Consider the following 16,796-nt stretch of genomic DNA (forward strand, 5'->3'; position numbering starts at 1 on the left):
ATGTAGAGTTTGATCCAAAGCACAAACCAAGCCAAGACTGGTCTCTGAGTCATGCAATCCCAATTAATTTTTGAGTTAAAAAATGATTACAGTAAACAGTAGACAATAATATGCTTAAAGAGTCAAGTTATTTCTAATGACCCACAATTTCATCAAGAAGAGGTGAAAGTAGAGTCACCCTGATTATAGCACAAGGAAGACACTTTGATTTGGTTGTTGACAGCTGGGTGTTTCCCTCCCCCACTCTGGAGATAACACTGATTATAAAAAGGAGTGTGTATATGTGAGACGACATCTCTGTGTTGTTCTGTGTTTATGCAATTTTTGTAACAGAATGTGTTCTGGCCAAAAGGAAGAGGGCAGGAAAACTGAGATAAGCAGGAGAAATGTTGAAAACATAGGAAGCATGATGAGAACCCAAGAGGAAAGAAGCCAATGTCAACATTGAGTCAATCAGACTACTTCACATTACCGCAGACTAAATCATTTGATAACAGCTGCACATTCTGTCCCATGCAGACATTAACACTATGGTGTATGATGTTTTCCTTTTTTACTGTTATTGCTAAACCTAGACTTGATTCAGGACAGGTTGGTGCACAATCAGTGCAACATTTTATTGGCCCATAAACTGCACTTTACAATAGTTATGCCATTAAATGTTATTTATTATCTCAGTGAAAGTATAAACTTGCATTACAAATGTGCATCACAAATATATTGTTGTGAATGAAATAAATTATTTAAAAATGGGTGTCACCGTCAGAAAATTGCTTTAACAATCCGCATCAAATTGCAAATTATTTCCTCTAACTTATGAATGATACCTGAGTGTGTGTGCAGCATGCGGTATGCACTGAGAGAAAATGTGTTTATGGCTTACAGATGGGACACAATATAATCTCAATCTTCAGCCTCGTCCTCTGTGCCCTCCCAGGAAATGTTTGCAAGTCTGCGTGACTGCTTGTGTAAGGCAGTGTATGTGTGCAGCACAGCGTCCACATGGAGAAGACTTGAAACACACTGCAGCACAGCCAGAAGCAGCTTGTATTTACAGGAGACAGATTCAAGGCCCAAGTCCGGCATGAAAACTTTTGATGACATGTCAGCTTCTCTACAACAATGCATGCTTTGTTTACGCTCCTCTAGAGTACTTTTACCCCCAGCCTGTAGGAGGTTTTTGTTGTTTTCTTGTTTGTATACAAGGCTGAAAGGGTGGGAATGATTCTGAATAAAACTCAGGAGCCTTGTTTGAGTCTGAAGGAAATGTTGTGGACTGTGGGAGTAAATCTGTTGGGGAACGCTCAATAGAGCATTTGCCAAGAGCTGGCAAACAGCAGGGACACCCACAACTGTGTCATCAGAAACTGAGCTGCTGCGACCATGCTGTATGAGGATATGGTTTAAAAGAAACTCAAATGTCCCACCAGCAGGTACAACACAGCCGGGCTCCAACACACAGTGCTGGAAGGGCGGTGCACTGGGGATTTGATTGTCTGTATGTAAATACAAGCTTTCATTTGACTGAAAGTTCTTCTTTGAAGCTGTTTTTGCGGTCAAACCCATGGGCTCCGAAGCTGAATGTAGCATGCGGATGACATCTTGAAATGAACATGCATACTGGTCAGTTTGCCCTTCTCCTGCACCACAGATGACCAGTCCACAGGGTTTGACCCTTTCCTCTGAATCATGGAAAGCCACATGAACATACCTGTGGAGGAGTAAAAAAAAAGTTTAATTTTGACTTCCATTAATCAAACCAGATGTAGAAAATATTGATCGAAACTGCATACAGTAGAGATGCGCGGGTTGACCCATCCAAGGTCTGGCAGTTCGGGTAAGCTTGTTGGAACACACAGAAACACTGCAGGTTTCGGTCGGGTGACTCATACAGTGACAAAGTAGCGTTCTGGTTTAATTATTTATAACTTTCAGAAACAGGCAATAATCCAGCTTCGACCTTCTATTCCCCTCTCTCCATCGCTCTCTGTCTCTCACACTGCGCTTCATCACCAGCACTGCTGCGCTCAGGCTTTCCGTTATTCGGCTTTTTAACAGATTTGACGAATCTGATGACAATATGACATATTAAATCTCTTTGGTCATAATGTCCTGTAAAAAAAATTCTTTCTGCAAATACATGGCCTAACACCGTGTCCTAACAACAAGCAAGTGCCTCTGTCCACACTGAATCTGTTAAATATGCACTTCTGTAATGTCATCTAAACAAAGCACTGTAGGCTACCTGTCGGCTAAATGCTTATCTAAACAGACATGTAGGTTATCAGCTGTGTGTTCCAGATCACACTTAACTCCCTTGAAACCTGGATTAACATCAGTTTTCTTGTGCTGCATTCCAATGCCTTTCATAAACTATTTGACCCTTTGTAACCTGAGCATTTGGTTAGATTCCTTCTTAAAATATAGAGAAAAAAAGGCAATAACCGTCTTGGCAAGAAATGTACCACAAATTGCAATTAGTATAATTAGCAAAAGCTGACAAGAAAATTACTTAAAATTTAGTTGTGCAAAAGAGGGGAGGATAATTAGAAATCCAAAAAATTGGCAAAAATGTACAGAAAATAAAATTATAATGTTTTCATATTTACAATTGTGTTACAAATAATATAAAAAAACACATACATTTTTCAGCACTTTTTTAAAGGTCATTTACTTGTATGTTTTTGTTTTTAATTTATTTTTTGCCTCATTTACAGGTAATTTTCTTGTAACCTTTTTTTTCCCCAAATTTTGAGACCATTGCCAGTTTCTTGTTGCATTCTCCCTATTTTTTCTTTTTTAAAGAAATCAAATTATTTTGCTCATGTTTCAAAGGGTTAAGATGTAACCACTTGTAACCACTACTTGCTGTCTTACTATGTTTGTAATTTTATTTAAAAAAAAAAAGATAATCACATTTTATATTGTGGTATTTATGAGAAGTGACATACAACAGAGGCAACAGCGAGTAGGTTGTTATTAGCAATGGTCATAATCAGAAAGTTTCAGCTCCGGTTTCTGGGTTTGAGGGTTGGGTTCAGGTTATTGATTTATGCATATGTTTATGGGTCAGGCCAGGAAGACTGGTTCTCACAACGTGCGTGGTTGGTGTGGGCTTTCGAAAAACCCTGACCTGCACATCACTACCATACAGATATATGTAATCCATAATTCATAACTCTTTCTATGAATATATGTGGTATTGTATAAGCACAGTATATGACATAGAAAGAGAGGCATGATTTCACACCTATGGGCTCCCAGCAGTATGGGTCTGCAGAAGGTCAGCGTAGCAACGTGCTCTGGTTCAATCATCCAGCAGTCGGAGACAGGTGTGGCCCCACTTAGCTGGGCAAAGAGAGACAGCTCATCCTCACTGACACACTCCACAATGCACATCCCTGCCTGTGCAGCTAAAGCCAGGCTGGAAGCCGACTGCTTCACTGCAGACAGGAGCACGGAGACGCCCAGGCTCTGCAGGTTTGCAATGACACACTCCAGTGACCTTTCTGTCCATGCACTAAACTGACCAATATTTCTCTGCTTCCTTGAATTCTCCTCCAATCCTAGCTCTCCACATCCCAGCTCTAGCACTTCTCCTGCACTGAGCACTTTTGGTTGCAGGCACCCAGTGAAAACCACAGCTTTAACTGGCTGGTGGTCAGTCTGAGGGCAGGGTGTAGCAAAGTCCCTGTGAATGACCTGCCCCTCAATCAAACGAGAACAAGTGATAGGAAAGCCTGATACAGGTGTATGCAAGGCAGGGAAGTTGTCATTTAGAAACTGAAGTGATGTGGAAGGTCGGCCATTTTTAAACTTCCAGTGAGTGAGCAGTTCACAGGTGAGGTTGCTAATAAAGTCACAGTGGGTGGGATCCAGACGTGTTTGAAAGAATGATGACAGCAGCTTTTGAACACTGTTAGAGTTTGTGTGTGCTGATGATTGTGTTTGTGCAGTGAGATCCTCCCACGAAAGACAGCATCCATATGGGACGACTCCCATGGCAATGAGATCCTCCAGCTCCTCTAATGCAAATGCCAATATTTCGCCAGCCAAGTGACTGGCAGTAGCAGCCTCTGCGGCTTCCCTGGAGTTATAGGTGTGAGACACATTAGGCTCTTTGCAGGCTGATATATGAATCATCCGAAGTAATGATGCCAGCAAAAGGATAAAGCTCTTGGATCCATCGCCCGTCACAGAGCTGTGTTTCAAGACACACTCCACTACCATCCTAATATGAAAGAAACAAAGAAATACATCAAAAGAGAAAATCTCAAATGACAAAGACTATCATAGAGAAAGAGAGGTGTGTGTTACCTGGCCACTGGATGCTCCAGTCGTAGCGCAGTGAGAATGCGTGTCCCACTGCGGCTCAACATCGCCTGTCCTGTGTCACGGGTGAACAGCACCTGTCCTCCTTCAGGGCCAAAACTGCAGATGATGACTGACTCCAACACACACACAGTCTGCAGAACATGTTCCAGGTGGAGATGCTCCACCGGCAGCATCCCAGCATCCTGAAATGCACACAAGCTGAGGTTTAAAAACATAAGATTAGGTAAGAGTTTCAACTATCATTTGCAAAAAGTATATAAAGTAAAGTATGTATATATATATATATATATATATATATATATATACACACACACACACACGCACACACACACACACACACACATATATACATTAGAAATGGGAATCGGACCAAGAGTTTAAAATTGAAAATATTTGTTTTGATTTAATCTGGTGTGAAAGAATAAACAACGTCATTTAGGCAGCAGAAATGTACTTTACTTACATCTGACACATGGCGGATGTCAATTTTGGGTCTTTGCTTACATCACATGATCTCAATTTTAATAATTAATGAGATAATACTGTGCTAAGACAGACTGACTTAAAATTGCACTTAACAGAATGGGTATGCATTATTCATAATAAACCATTGGTTGGTAACTACTTCTACTAGTATCTGTTCACAGTATAATATATTTCAATTGTATACGATCTAACTCGTCATTTATCCTTTTATCATACTATATTATTCAGTGTATGTATGTACTGTGTATGTTGCCATCAAACTTTATATACATTAAAGAATAATATATATCAGGCACGAATGCAGTGTGTGGTGGTTAAATGTAAGCGTACAATCTACATTTTCGAAGTATCTTATACTGGACTTTATGTCATCTACAGAGCTACAAATTGTACAGTCTATATATTGACTAAAAATCTGAATAAATGTCTGTGTATTTTTGTTAAACGGTGAATTACCTGTAACCAGCTGTATATAATCACACATACCTACTGCATAAACCCCAAATTCATTCAGATTCTGCACTTTAAATACTGCACCATCGTGTCCATCAGCCATCTCTACAACAACTGAGCTGCCTGCACATTACCGCATTACTAAAGTTACGTTTTTGTATAACACATCATACCCAGCGTCAGCACTTTCTTTCTGGAAGTCTTGTACGTCTAGCGCCAACCACCGAATTCAAACTCCTTACGTGGCTAACCATAGCATATGCGAGCTAGTTAGCTTAACCAATGCGGTGAACTCGTCACGGCTGCGCTTATTTTATTAATTATCTAAGAAATGACTGAAAATCAAAACTGTCCAGCTGCCAGAGAAACAAAATCATCCATTCCTTCCCAAGAACCCAGCGATATTTACAGAGAACTCACCATCAATGCAGCAGGAACCCTTCCTCTGTATCCTAGTTCCCAGGCTGCTTCTGTGGTTTGTAGCGTAGCTGTAAAGTAGATCAGAAATGACTAACGCCACCTAGCGTGAGTTGTTTTCTAACTCCACAAATATGAACAGTGGTGCATTGATTTATATCTACAAGTGACTTTGATTTTCCATTATACATGCATGTGCTAAAGAATAAAATATGTGTATATTAATTATATGATTATTATGATGTGCATATATATGCTTACTGCATATGGGAGTGTTATGTGACTTTCATAACCTCCCTGCCTTAACACAGCTAATAATTGCAGAGCTAGGTGTCAAAAAATACATATACAAGTTTGCAGCACCATAAGTCTTTTGATATTTTACTTCAAAAACACAGATAAAGTAAAAAATAAAATGAATAATGGCTGTATTTCTTTTCTTTTTTTCCTCAATTCTTCAGTTTCATTTTTCATGGCTAGCTGGGAAACTTGGACAGAACAAAGCCATCATTAATGTATGCAACACCTTGTGCTTTTCCTGCAGTGACAAGTCAAAGTGTCTTATGCTGCATGCATATCATGTCAAAAGATCGTAGTTTACGAGCTGGGAGGTTGTTCTTCCAGCTTCGTTGTGTTCATGTGCTTTGAAGTCATACAGTGGGAACAGCATGGAAGCTACAAAGAAGATTGGTTGCATTTTAATGTTAAGAGTGTTTAAGCAAGAGGGTGACAGCTGATTCCAGTTTTTTCATATTTTTTATATATCTTATATATTATATTTTAATATATTTTTAAGTTAAATCTAGGTCACTCTAAGTGGACAGCAGTTAACATTTATACCATATTACACTTTACATATGATCAAAAATAGATATATAATACGTATAAACGAAATATTGGCAACTTGATTATCATCGAAATTTTGTTATTTCCTCCTTGTAAATGACTTTGAAGGGAGGATCATGTGCTCATAAATATGGTAAAAATGATATTTTCTAGGAGCACATGAAGGCAGCATAAAAAAGGCCATAAAAAGCAAAAGGCATAAAATTTTGGTCCAAATTTATACGCGTTGGCACTAAGTTCAGTGGTGTAGTGGAGGGTACACAGGTATGCGGGGTATACTCTCCTCTCTGGTTGTTTACAGTACATCCACCAATCAGCCAAAAGCCACTGGAATAAGTAGGAGAGTATACCAACTTCCATCTTGGTAACCTACCCCTCTACCTAGTTGTACACCCACCTCATCAACTACCACTACACCACTGACAAAGCACACTGCAAGTGAAAATCGGCATCTTATTAGTAAATTGCCTCATATTCAATACCTTCTGTTTGCACAGATATTCAACATCCTGGGCTGACTTCAGAGCTAATAACCCCAACAGCAGATTTTTAATATTTGTAACATTTCAGTTGTGTGTCTGTACATGTGAGTTCTTTGTCTGATTGAACTGTCTTGATGTGATCTTGTTTATAGAGAATTTGTTCTCAGATTTCTCTTGTAAAAGAGATCTTTATCTATCTATTTCATCCTTTTTAACTCTAAACTCACATAATCTTGGTACTCGGTCACAGAATAGCTTGTTGCTCCACATTCCCCCAATCAGAACTGAACTAGGTAAAATGTCATGCTCTTACAGTGCACATTATAGACAGAATAATCTGCAAAGGAACTTAAACTTGGACTCTCTTCCACCCTTACTGCTGCTCAAATGCCTCGTTTCAGATCTCGTTTTGATTGAGTGTAAATGTTTTTAATTATACTCCTATACCATAACATGTTTGTTTTTCTGTCTTTTTAGTTTTTGTGATTTACATTGCTCTTATTGTTTGTTGTTTTGTATGATTTCATCATACAAATGATACAAAAGCATCATTGAAGATAAGGGTCTCCTTTAATTGATTTCCTGAGAGTCTCAAATAAAGTTGTGGATGAATGAATGAATCTCAATGAGCCTTCTCAATAAATAAACCAACATTAATTTTCCCTACACATAAATGTGCAGAGGACAAAAAGAGGGATTTTGTCCATGTCAGCTTAAGATGCCAACACAGGCCTTGAGACTGTGTCACAAGATAATAAAAGAGCACACTTTATCTTAAATGTTTGTCATAAGCAAAATGCATAGTGTATATTTCTACATGTAGCAGACAGAGGTTATGTCGAGCTTCCTCTCCTCTGCCCGTCCTCATCCCCTCTCTCTCCCTCTGTCTCATCCCTCCTTCTGTACAGTATCTCTATGCATCTCTGGCACCTCAAGGTGAATGGGGCGGGGCCGGAACTTGATCTCGGTGTTGCTGCAGAAACCACATCCTAAGTTTCTAAATCAGGCAACATCATCTATACATAGACAATATGAGACAGTTCTGCAGCTCCTACCAGATGTACAGATGCACACGCACCAACACACACACATTCAGAGCTGTCCACTCTGAATGTAAATGTCCTCTAGTGCTGAACTCTCACTATGCTAACGAGCCTTTAAAAAGCCATGTCACTACACTGATGAATATGCATCAGTGGCCCGGTGAGGGTGACCTGTAGGGATGGGACAGAGGTCGCAAGAGGTGGGGTGTTAGATATAAGCACCTGAGCTCCCATGAGACCTGAATGGACAGAAAAAAACACATTCACCCGAACACATAACACACTCTCACAGAGGGAAGGAACACAAGATGACCGAGCTGCAACTCCACCTATCCCAAATCTATCTTGTCCTACCCTCCCTCTCTCTTGCTCTCTCTCCTGATCTAGCTTCACACTTGATGTCTAACAACTGATGATACAAAAACTCTTCCCTACCTCACTGTTTTCCTCCGCTTCTCCTGCCCTCACTGGTCCCATCACCTTTTCTCCTCCTCTTCCTCTACCTCTCTGGAAGAAAAAGGAGTCCCTGTGAGTCCGAACGTTTCTGCTGGGACAATTGAGTAAAGGTATGCCTCTGGGTCCTTTTGTATATTTTCTCTTTGTTTCATCAATCAAAAGTACTTTGATTAATTTCTCTCTCGACTGTGCTGAGTGATAAGCAACTGTGTGTAAACCCATGAACGCAGAGGAATATTATTCAGGTGTGTGCTGGTCATTCTGCTATTTATCAGGTAGGAGCTGGACTACAAATAATCATCATGAGTTATTATTCAGTTTGTCACTCCAGAGTCAGTAATTTCCTTTGTTTCTACTGAAAGATCTTCTTCTGAAGGCTGAGAAAATGTACCATGTCAAGCTACAACCAAGACTGTTAGAACTTATTTTTTTGATAAAGATATTTTATCTTTCACGACACTTTGAATACATGTGCCACCTTGTTAGATGTGGTGTAGAAAGAGTTTTGGCTGCATTAATGACTGAAGTTGGGGGACCATATGGTGCAAACACTGAGTCATTCATTATCAACTCTGCAGCAAACATGAGAGAAAGACGCCAACGGCATCATTATGGCTTCCTTTGCATGTACCTTGAATTTTCTCCTGCAGCTGTTAGTGTATCACTGGTGGCTTCTGTTTCAGCGCCTGTCTTGTCAGAAAAAGCAGACATAAACTAATATCAGTGTCTGCCTGGGTGTGAGATCACATCTGCTGACTCAACCCCAGATACTTAATACCCGTGGTGTCTGCAGAACAGAAAATAATATATCAAAATATTTTTGCACTTGGGAGTCAAGTCTTTGCAGTGAAACTTTTCTCTCATATACCGTGCATGACCTTGGCCCGTGATTCTCACCTCTAGCAGCTGACTGTGGAACAGCAGCGGTCCACGCATGATGCCTCAACTTCACTCGTCCCCTTCCTCTCCTCGGTCCCTCTCCACTGCATGTCAGCAGGTTTGGCAGAGACAGCTGCTTGCATATCCTGTGTTCAAGTGCTAATGCCAGGCCAGCAGAAACAGGAGAAGTCACCTAACACTGATAGTCATACAGTGTCTAGAAGCAGATTATTGTTACAAATACATCTGATCAATAATGCTCTTCTGTGTATGTGTGGATATGTCATTTGTCCAGATGCTTCCTCCAATTTGACTTTTGCACATTTTGAGGGCATTTTTGTACCTATTTCTTTTTTCCTGGAGTGTATTTTTCCATATATTGCACAATTTGTTATTTTAGGGTCAAGCCAAAATGTTTGTTTTATGTGTTTCTCTGCCAGCTTAAATCTAGATCTGCTGTCGCTCCTCAAATAATGACTGGGAACCGTCGCGCTGTCCCGCCTGTCCCGCCTGTCCCGGCTGCCCCAGACATCCCCGCTACCCCAACCCACTTGCCAAATGCAACAACCACCCCAGGCCAAAAATCAGGAAGCCACAGTCCCAACAAGTTCATGAGTGAACTGCACAGCATCCACAGTGAGTAAGACATTTTAGTCATTCTCCATCCCTCTGGACTGTGGTCCCCGTGGTCTGGTTTAACATATAAGTGTATGAGACAATTTGCACACATACCCGGGCACACTGTCCAGCCTGCAAAAGAAATACATTCATTGCAAGGTTTCAGTAACATCATCAGGCTGATGAAGGCCGAGTTACAGAAAAATGTAATAATGAAGTTCTAATTACCAAAACATAACAATAAATTTATTTCTATTGCAAGCTAGATAGTGGGCAGACACTTCTCTGCAAAGCGTGTCCTACTCATCCCTCTCCTACACACCTGTTGTGGAATAGATGTGCAAAGTGTTCTTTTGTTCTGATAACATAAATATATTCAATTATGCTGATGTACTGATATGGTGTGGCCAAACAACACTCAACTCACTACCTGATAGAATGCCAGGTGGTTTGCCAACCATTTTCTAATTAAACAATTAAAATAAACTGATTCATAGTGGGAATGTGCTTTATAATTTAGAATGTAAGTAAGGTGTGAAAAAAAAGCATAAAAATAAAGCGTATTTATTTAAAAAAAAAAGAAAAAAAAAAAGAGAAAAAGCCAGGGGAGGATCCTCTGGACCGCCCAGCAGAGAACTGGGCTAATTAGTTATATGTAGGTATTAATTTGTTTATTAACTGGCCCCTTGCCTCCTGTCATTTTGCAAAACTGCCCCCTGGGCAAAGCAAGTTGAGTATCCCTGGTAGCTATCAAAATTGCATTTTGAAAGATTTTTGGGTCACAAATCCACTGGTACTGGAGCCAGGCTTGACCCTTGAGGCTTTTGGTAAAGTTGGCGAGCTATCAAAATGTTATTTCATACATGGCAGTTTTGGAGAATAAAAGTGCTTTAGCTCTGTCTTGTTTAAAGAATATAAATAAGATCATTATCTTTGTTCCTTATCATTGGAGGACTGGGCTCAGACAGCAATAAAATAATTGGATGGCGCATTATTCTCAGGGACGGAAAGGTGCAGAAGTGTGACTGAATGAATGAGTCAGAAAAGAATTTGCTGAAATGGGATAGATATATGACTTAATGCACATTGGACCTTTGTCTCTGTGGTAGAAGAGCACTCTGTTTCTCTTGTGTGGAAGTTATTCCTTTTTATTGGTTCAGACGTGCCAGCTGTATATGCACCCTGCTTGTAATGTTATGCACATTTATAATGTGGAAAACTGCAAGTCATAAAAAATGTCATTTTGAATTTGAATATGTCACTTTATATCAGAGTCATATCGCTTCAGTGATGCTTTAGAACTATCAGGATGCATATGGGATGGATGAATGATAACAGCTTTTATTATAGGACACGTGGATTGCATTGCATTTTCCAGTGTTTTTTATATATTGTTCACTCTCTGTAACTTCAATTTCGTTGTCTGTGTTTTTAGACTGTCTGAGAAAAAGTACATAAATCAATTATGTATCATCCATGTGTGTGCATTTTATGTGTGTATTTGCAGTGCCATCATGGGCTGCTGCTGCCCTCTGCATCGTGACTTTGTGTGTTGTGCTGTCGTGTGCTGTGTGCGTGTGGAAGAAGTGCTTGAAAAAGAAGGACAAGGACAAAGAAAAGGACAAGAAAAAGGGAAAAGACAAGAGCAACCGAGGCTATGACACTGAAATGGATGGAGGTTACAGCGAGGTAGGCTACACACACACACACACACACACACAGAGTCACACACACTCCCCCTGAAGATGCATTGTCCTTGCAATGTATCACAGTCTCGACATCCGGGTCAGCCAGGATTAGTAAAACTGTCAGTGTGTGTTAGGACTAATGGATGTTTTGCACATTGCTCATAATGTAGTAAAGGTTGAGGTCTGTGATGAGTTGTTTTGGAGTGTTGCACTGGCGTCAGGGATGCAGGTCACATTTAAACACACTGATGGTGTAAAAATTGCCTGTCCCCTTTAAACAATAAATAAACTTTTGGATGGTATTCAATCGCCTCTGGCTGTGTGATCCTATGTGGTATACTGAAGGAACACAGCACAAATAGATGCTCTACAACTAGTGAGACAGAAGGCTGATTACCTGTAAAGCTATATTTTTTACCTGAATGTAATGTCTGTATGTGTATTTGTGTGTGTGCAGCCGCTGAAAAATGAAGGTACCAAAGAGACAGATCTGTCAGATAATGAGCCCAAAGAAGAGGAGAAGCTGGGCAGACTACATTTCACATTAGACTACAACTTCACAGATAATACGGTGAGATGCTGTTATTCACCATGACATGTTTTTGCCCACCATCTGCCAACTCTAAAATGTCGCCATTTTAATGTGTCTCCTTTCTCTGCCACTTAGATTCTCATCTCTTCTTATTACCATCCTTTGCTATTATATTCTAGCTGGTAGTCGGCATCTTGCAGGCGGCTGAACTTCCTGCCATGGATGTGGGTGGCAGTTCGGACCCTTATGTTAAACTCTATCTGCTCCCAGACAAAAAGAAAAAGTTTGAAACCAAAGTTCACAGGAAGACCCTTGAACCCAACTTTAATGAGACTTTCACATTTAAGGTAAACTGAAGTCCTAGAAGTCTATAATTTATCCTGACTGGGCTCTTTATCAGAACAATATGTTTACAATGACTGTCTTTGTCGTGTGTTCTGCAGGTACCGTACACTGAGCTGGGTGGGAAGACACTGGTGATGACTGTGTACGACTTTGACCGTTTCTCCAAACACGATGCCATTGGAGCCGTGAAGATCCTGATGAGCAGTGTGGACTTCAGCCAGTCTCTGCAGGAGTGGAGGGATCTGCAGAAGGCAGAGAAGGAGGAGGTGGGAGCACACTGTGAGAGGGGGAGAGCAGCTGAACTTGAAAAAAGGAATTCACAAAGTCGGACAGGATTTTTAAAAAAAGTCTTGCCTATAGACTTTCCATATTCAAACAGTTTTTAAAATGGATTTCCTTCTTATTTAGTGAGGTGTTTCTTTGTGTTTAGGGGAAAATGTTACTGATGCTTGATATTTCTTGGGTAAAATCTAACACTTTCTCCTTTTGATACTTGTACTTAATCCCAAAGCCAGGAGTATTGCATAGAATAGTCACCTCTGCCTCTGAGGAATACTGCAGCCTATTGTGATATCTATATTTTAGCTTCAATACTTCTATTTATGAACTGGTAAAGCCATATTTAACTTTAGAAAATGTTGCATGTTTATGAGATGAAGCACAGGTGACCATTTCAATTACCTCGAACATAAGTTTAGTTGGGTGGTGTTAGAGTTTGTGAGCAAAACGCCAATTTATTGCACAGTCTGTCACAAGTTTGACAGCAAGGTTGTTTTTCATGATACTTAACTTTGGTCTTTGTTGTTATTTGATAACATCTAATAAATAAAAAACATCTTTTATGGTGTCAAATAAAAATTGACTTTGGGCAAGTAGATTTCTGACCGTGCAAGTGAAAAAACTTACCGTTGAACCTTTTTCAAGTTTTTAAAAAGTTCCTCAGAAATCTACTTTTTCCCTCTCTGTATTAGAGTGAGCGGCTTGGAGACATATGTTTGTCCTTGAGGTATGTGCCTACTGCAGGGAAGCTGACGGTGGTGATATTGGAGGCCAAAAACCTGAAGAAAATGGATGTAGGTGGATTATCAGGTGAGTCAAGCTGCAGAAAACTGGATTGACACACTAGATTTGAGTTGAGGCTCCTTGTCAGTGTCGATTTTTTGTGGTACAGATAACTTCAGTGCCACAATAAAATAACACATTACTTTATTTACATTTTTTATACTCTTCAATTAGTAAAAAATGTAAATATTTTCAGTACTTTTAAGCATGACTAAATGCACCCTAAAAAGCCTTGATTCATTACCTCTGGTTGACCATTAGAGTCTTACAACTACATTTTTAAGTGGTGTGTCCGCTTTCAAGCAGTTTCTAATTCAGGGAAACTGTCCGGAGCTACAATAGATGTTGTGTTTCACTGATGGAGTCACTACATCAGTGCCAGGCTGTTACTCTGACATAAAACCTCTCTGTTCTCTCTGTCAGACCCATATGTGAAGATCCACTTAATGCAGAGTGGGAAACGACTCAAGAAAAAGAAAACAACAATAAAGAAGAACACGTTAAACCCTTACTACAATGAGTCTTTCAGCTTTGAAGTGCCATGTGAACAGATAGAGGTATGTCAATTTGTACACACACACACACACACAGACACAAACACGCACTTGCGCACACACACACACACACACACACACACACACACACACACACACACACACACAGAGTTCATGAGGAATGAATTTCCTTTCTGTAAGTGTTTCTGTGTGTGTTTTAATTTACAGAAGGTGCAGATAGCAGTGACTGTGCTGGACTATGATAAGATTGGGAAGAATGATGCCATTGGGAAGGTGCTGCTGGGAGGTAACAGCACTGGGACTGAGCAACGCCACTGGGAAGACATGCTGGCAAACCCACGGAGGCCGATAGCTCAGTGGCATAGCCTTAAACCAGAGGATGAAATCAATGCGCTAATATCAAACAAGAAATGAAAATTAGACCTCAGTGGGCAATGTGCCCTTGCAGCATTTACCTCAAATAATTCCAATTCATGTCTTACCTCTCCCTTAATTCTCCTAAAAACCTTAACGGAATGAATCTACCCAATAATACCCTGTCTTATTCTTGACTCGTCATTCTTATGTACTTTGAAGCTTCTTTCTTAAGCTATTCCCTCCTCCTGCTTCTACCTAAACTGCTACAAAGAGTTTTGAATAAAGACGTATCACTATGTACAGTGCTATTAAACCAGATTTTTAAAACCTACGTGTGTTTTCCTTCCTTCAAAAACATGCATGCTACGCCTGATATTAACACAATTAACCTGCAGAGGGAGACAATCCAAAGGCGAACGAAATGACACCCTCATACAACCACTATTACAACTCTACATTTATAATATTTACTGTTGCCTTTTAGGCAAATAAGAAGATGTTATTAGTTCCCTTGATTGTAATTTATGTGCTCTACATTTCCGTTTTCTTTCAATAACAATTACAATTATATTTAAGAGCTTGGACAGTGCACTGGTTATGATGTTGGAGTACAGCCTAGACTGAAAGAAATGCCCAGATAAGTGTCTTGTTGGCATCATCGTTTATAGACAGGTTTCTCACCAGCATCACAGCCCAGGCTGAACAGACTCAAGCATATGATTAAATACTGTCCTTTCTCTTGTTCTTTGCTAAGAATAATTAAAATTTGTATCAACGTTATGTCCAATGTGATATTATATTTCCACGTTTATTTCACCTTGCATGGAAAATAAGTAGTAAAGCATCACCCATCTTTCCTAATATACTGGTAGACAGTATGTGTTGAAGCAATAGACGTGTTTCAAGGTATTCCATGGTATGAAAATTGATGGCAATTATATCTTGTACATTTGCTTATCTACGGTATTGAAAAAAAAGGCAACTGGACAGAAAAATCTAACCTGCAAGTGCCCATTACTTTTCCTCTTTGCCAGCCTGTTAGGCTTTATACACCTATTTTTCATCTAAAAGTTTGAAGTTTCAATTATAGTGTAATAAAATTCCACAGATTTTATTGAACCCGAATGTGTAGTAACACTTCACAATATTTTCCTCTGCTTCTTTGATAGGGAAAAGTCATGCAGAGCCTTACAGTTTGAAGTGTAGATGGCAACATAATATAAAGCAAAACAGCATTAGATTCAAAGTGGGTCTTTTTACTCAAGTGTATATGGAGGAGCAAAATTGTTCAATTAATTTTTAAATACAACTTAGTTTAACTTTACCAAAGTATAACAAATCGTATCTGCTAAGGTACTGAGCTTCAGGTGTGGCCTGGACATGAGGTTAGATTTTTTTTCTTCATGTAGTTCTACATTTTATTCATTATTTTTTAACTACTTAAGTATTTAAAAGGTTAAAAATATAAACCCAAAATAATGCAGTACAAATGAACAAGATGTTTAGTTCGCAATTGAGCAAAAATAGAGACAAGGGTGGGAGTGCACATTGGCCAAGTGTCAACACAACAGCAAAACTAAACACACTGGCTAAGTTTATGGTGAGACGGACATAACGCATCCTGTCTGATGATGAATGGAATTAAAGTAAAAGATATGAAGTGCAACAATAAAAATGTGTGCCGATATTTTCAAAGAAAGAATAAAACTGTACTAGAGGCAAGTTTTTCTGGAGATCAAAAACTGAACACATTTCACTGGAAAAGGATTTGGCTCTTATGCACTGTTTCTCAAATAAAGCTAAACAAATACATCTGAAAATTTTACATGAAATATACCCTGCTAATTGTCTTATTGTCAAGTTCACAGACATTAGCACTTCCTGCTCCTTTGACAAACATAACAGAAACTATTACACATCTCTTTTTTAAATATCAAAGAGATTTTGGAAACATCTGGAATCTCATTTCTTTGACACCTCAAACTCTACTACCTCTGCCTCAGATGTATCATCAGTTATTATGACAATCCAGACATTAAAGCTCTTAAATGGGCTATCTTATATATATATATTTTTATTCTAAATGCTAAATATTTCATTTGCAAACAGAAATGATGTAAATCATCTGCTAAGTTTGTATCTCTCCTCCTGGAACCACAGACTATATATAGAGATTCAGATTCTGTATATACAGTGTATGCCTGGAACTTAAAGATCTCCTTAAATCACTCAGCTAAATAAATACGTCAAAAAAGTGTTAAGCTTTTGGAAAATTATGTTAC

At 39.3% G+C, this 16,796-nt stretch overlaps 2 protein-coding genes across 3 annotated transcripts; one reads left to right on the forward strand and one right to left on the reverse strand.

The window, feature by feature from the left end:
* Positions 1-43: 43 nt before the first annotated feature.
* Positions 44-5,779, reverse strand: bbs10 (Bardet-Biedl syndrome 10). 2 transcript variants are annotated; one of them, XM_042495368.2, is made up of 4 exons: positions 5,695-5,779; positions 4,318-4,517; positions 3,251-4,231; positions 44-1,711 (listed from the first exon to the last, which is right to left on the reverse strand). In XM_042495368.2, exons 1-4 carry the CDS (start codon positions 5,695-5,697, stop codon positions 904-906), a joined length of 1,992 nt encoding a protein of 663 aa, XP_042351302.2. In that variant the 5' UTR covers positions 5,698-5,779; the 3' UTR covers positions 44-903. The 2 variants fall into 2 exon arrangements, with proteins under 2 accessions (XP_042351302.2, XP_042351305.2); XM_042495371.2 differs by lacking the exon at positions 5,695-5,779 and adding an exon at positions 5,448-5,684.
* Positions 5,780-8,503: 2,724 nt separating this feature from the next.
* On the forward strand, positions 8,504-14,688 carry syt1b (synaptotagmin Ib). The gene is made up of 9 exons (XM_042495986.2): positions 8,504-8,628; positions 9,838-10,033; positions 11,523-11,704; positions 12,161-12,274; positions 12,415-12,582; positions 12,679-12,846; positions 13,552-13,669; positions 14,066-14,199; positions 14,365-14,688. Exons 2-9 carry the CDS (start codon positions 9,871-9,873, stop codon positions 14,569-14,571), a joined length of 1,254 nt encoding a protein of 417 aa, XP_042351920.2. The 5' UTR covers positions 8,504-8,628; positions 9,838-9,870; the 3' UTR covers positions 14,572-14,688.
* Positions 14,689-16,796: the final 2,108 nt, after the last annotated feature.

Source organism: Plectropomus leopardus, chromosome 7 (assembly GCF_026936395.1).
Source record: "Plectropomus leopardus strain MGB_pleo_1.0 chromosome 7, ASM2693639v1, whole genome shotgun sequence".
Taxonomy (NCBI): Eukaryota; Metazoa; Chordata; class Actinopteri; order Perciformes; family Serranidae; genus Plectropomus; species Plectropomus leopardus.

Excerpts from the sequence above, each read along its gene's own strand:
- bbs10 (XM_042495368.2), bottom strand. Across the intron at positions 4,232-4,317 it reads CTGGAGCATCCAGTGGCCAG|GATGGTAGTGGAGTGTGTCT; the intron begins GTAACACACACC and ends CTTTCATATTAG. Across the intron at positions 1,712-3,250 it reads ATACTGCTGGGAGCCCATAG|GTATGTTCATGTGGCTTTCC; the intron begins GTGTGAAATCAT and ends ACTCCTCCACAG.
- syt1b (XM_042495986.2), top strand. The coding sequence starts at position 9,871 with ATGACTGGGAACCGTCGCGCTGTCCCGCCTGTCCCGCCTGTCCCGGCT. Across the intron at positions 11,705-12,160 it reads TGGATGGAGGTTACAGCGAG|CCGCTGAAAAATGAAGGTAC; the intron begins GTAGGCTACACA and ends GTGTGTGTGCAG. Across the intron at positions 12,275-12,414 it reads ACAACTTCACAGATAATACG|CTGGTAGTCGGCATCTTGCA; the intron begins GTGAGATGCTGT and ends ATTATATTCTAG.